This window comes from Cyprinodon variegatus, unplaced genomic scaffold (genome assembly GCF_000732505.1).
Source record: "Cyprinodon variegatus isolate N-32 unplaced genomic scaffold, C_variegatus-1.0 Scaffold1328, whole genome shotgun sequence".
Lineage (NCBI taxonomy): Eukaryota > Metazoa > Chordata > Actinopteri > Cyprinodontiformes > Cyprinodontidae > Cyprinodon > Cyprinodon variegatus.
This window is the reverse complement of record NW_015151781.1, coordinates 135324-136587: the sequence shown is the minus strand read 5'-3', so window position 1 is coordinate 136587 and position 1264 is coordinate 135324. Positions and strand designations below refer to the sequence as shown.

The 1264-nt window shown below is 38.8% G+C and overlaps 1 protein-coding gene across 3 annotated transcripts in view; it reads right to left on the bottom strand.

Moving 5' to 3' along the window:
• Positions 1 to 6: 6 nt before the first annotated feature.
• The window catches only part of LOC107102835 (heterogeneous nuclear ribonucleoprotein C-like), a 16650-nt gene continuing 15392 nt past the window's right edge, over positions 7 to 1264 (bottom strand). For all 3 annotated transcript variants that reach the window (XM_015402270.1, XM_015402273.1, XM_015402272.1), the window contains exon 9: positions 7 to 517. In XM_015402270.1, coding sequence (XP_015257756.1) covers positions 410 to 517 — 108 coding nt within the window. In that variant the 3' untranslated portion in view covers positions 7 to 409. The remainder of the gene's footprint in view (positions 518 to 1264) is intronic.

Below are 1264 nucleotides of genomic sequence, written 5' to 3'. Positions count from 1 at the left end.
TATATATATATATATAAAAAAACTGACATGAAAATACATACACACAAAGTCAAACAAACTCACTGAGGAGGAAGGAAAATGCAGAGAAGCTAAAAACTAATCAGTGGATAAGTTCCTGTCCTCGTTAAGAGATGTCCGTCGAGCTGTCGTCTCTGAGAACATTAGTCCATGCTCCCGTCTCACTGTGAAGACGAGCAGAAACACCATCCTACAGCTAGATATTCCTGTTACAGTAATACTGGACAACTAAACAAAAACTAAAAAAACAAAGGAAATCTTCAGGGACAACATGACAGTAAGGTGTGCGCACCATGCTTGTGATTTCGTGTGCACGTTTGTGTTTCTATCTACATGGTGAGTGTTAAAACAGGAGTCCAGGCTCCTTCTGCAAACAGGGTGCGGCTCCGGTTTACGAGTCGTCGTCGCCGTTGACACTGTCACCGTCGTCTTCATCTCCTTCCACGTGCTCTCCTTCCTCCTCTTCCTCTTCTTCCTCCTCCCTCTCCTGACTCTTTACCTGAACAGTCAAACAGAGCAATGAGCAGAACTGCAATGTTGAAGCTACTGAAAAAGGACATTCGTACCCTTTTTAAAGACATTTTAAATAACAAGCAATGAAATAAACTGCTTCCTTTATTTAACATTTTCTGTTTTAGGTCATTTATGATCGCTAATATTCACACCAGAACAGCAGTAAGCAACACACCCAGCAGGGAAGCTAAGACCTCCCTCTCAGATGGGATATTTATTTCCTCCAGTATGAAGAAGTCACAGTAAAAAAAGTCAGTTTTTCCTTTATGGTTGGCGATTTACATTTTTATAAATCTAGTCAGATTTTGTGCTCAGGTTGTATTATAACCAGCACACTGATGTCTAGCTTGAAATTGTGGCTAACGTAAGAAAATAGAAAGTAATTCCCAGTGAAATGTAGTAATTGATTATTATGTGGATGATGCTGTTGTTTTGCTCTTTATGTTGTATTTCTCATTTGAAAAAGTCATGTTCTAAAATATGTCGCATGTTATATTAGGAGGAAAAAAGCAACTCAAAAATTTGTCCCATGTATGTGTGTGTATATATATATATATATATATATATATGAATGACTCGGCACAGTATGCCGCGGCCGGAAATGCTTGTGACACAAGGCAGCGTGCGTCAACACATTTGCAGCGACATCTACTGGACTGGAAGTTGTATTGCACTTGTTTTTGGCTGATGTTCGCCAACCATTCATGCAATTTTATTTATTCATTTTTTTTAA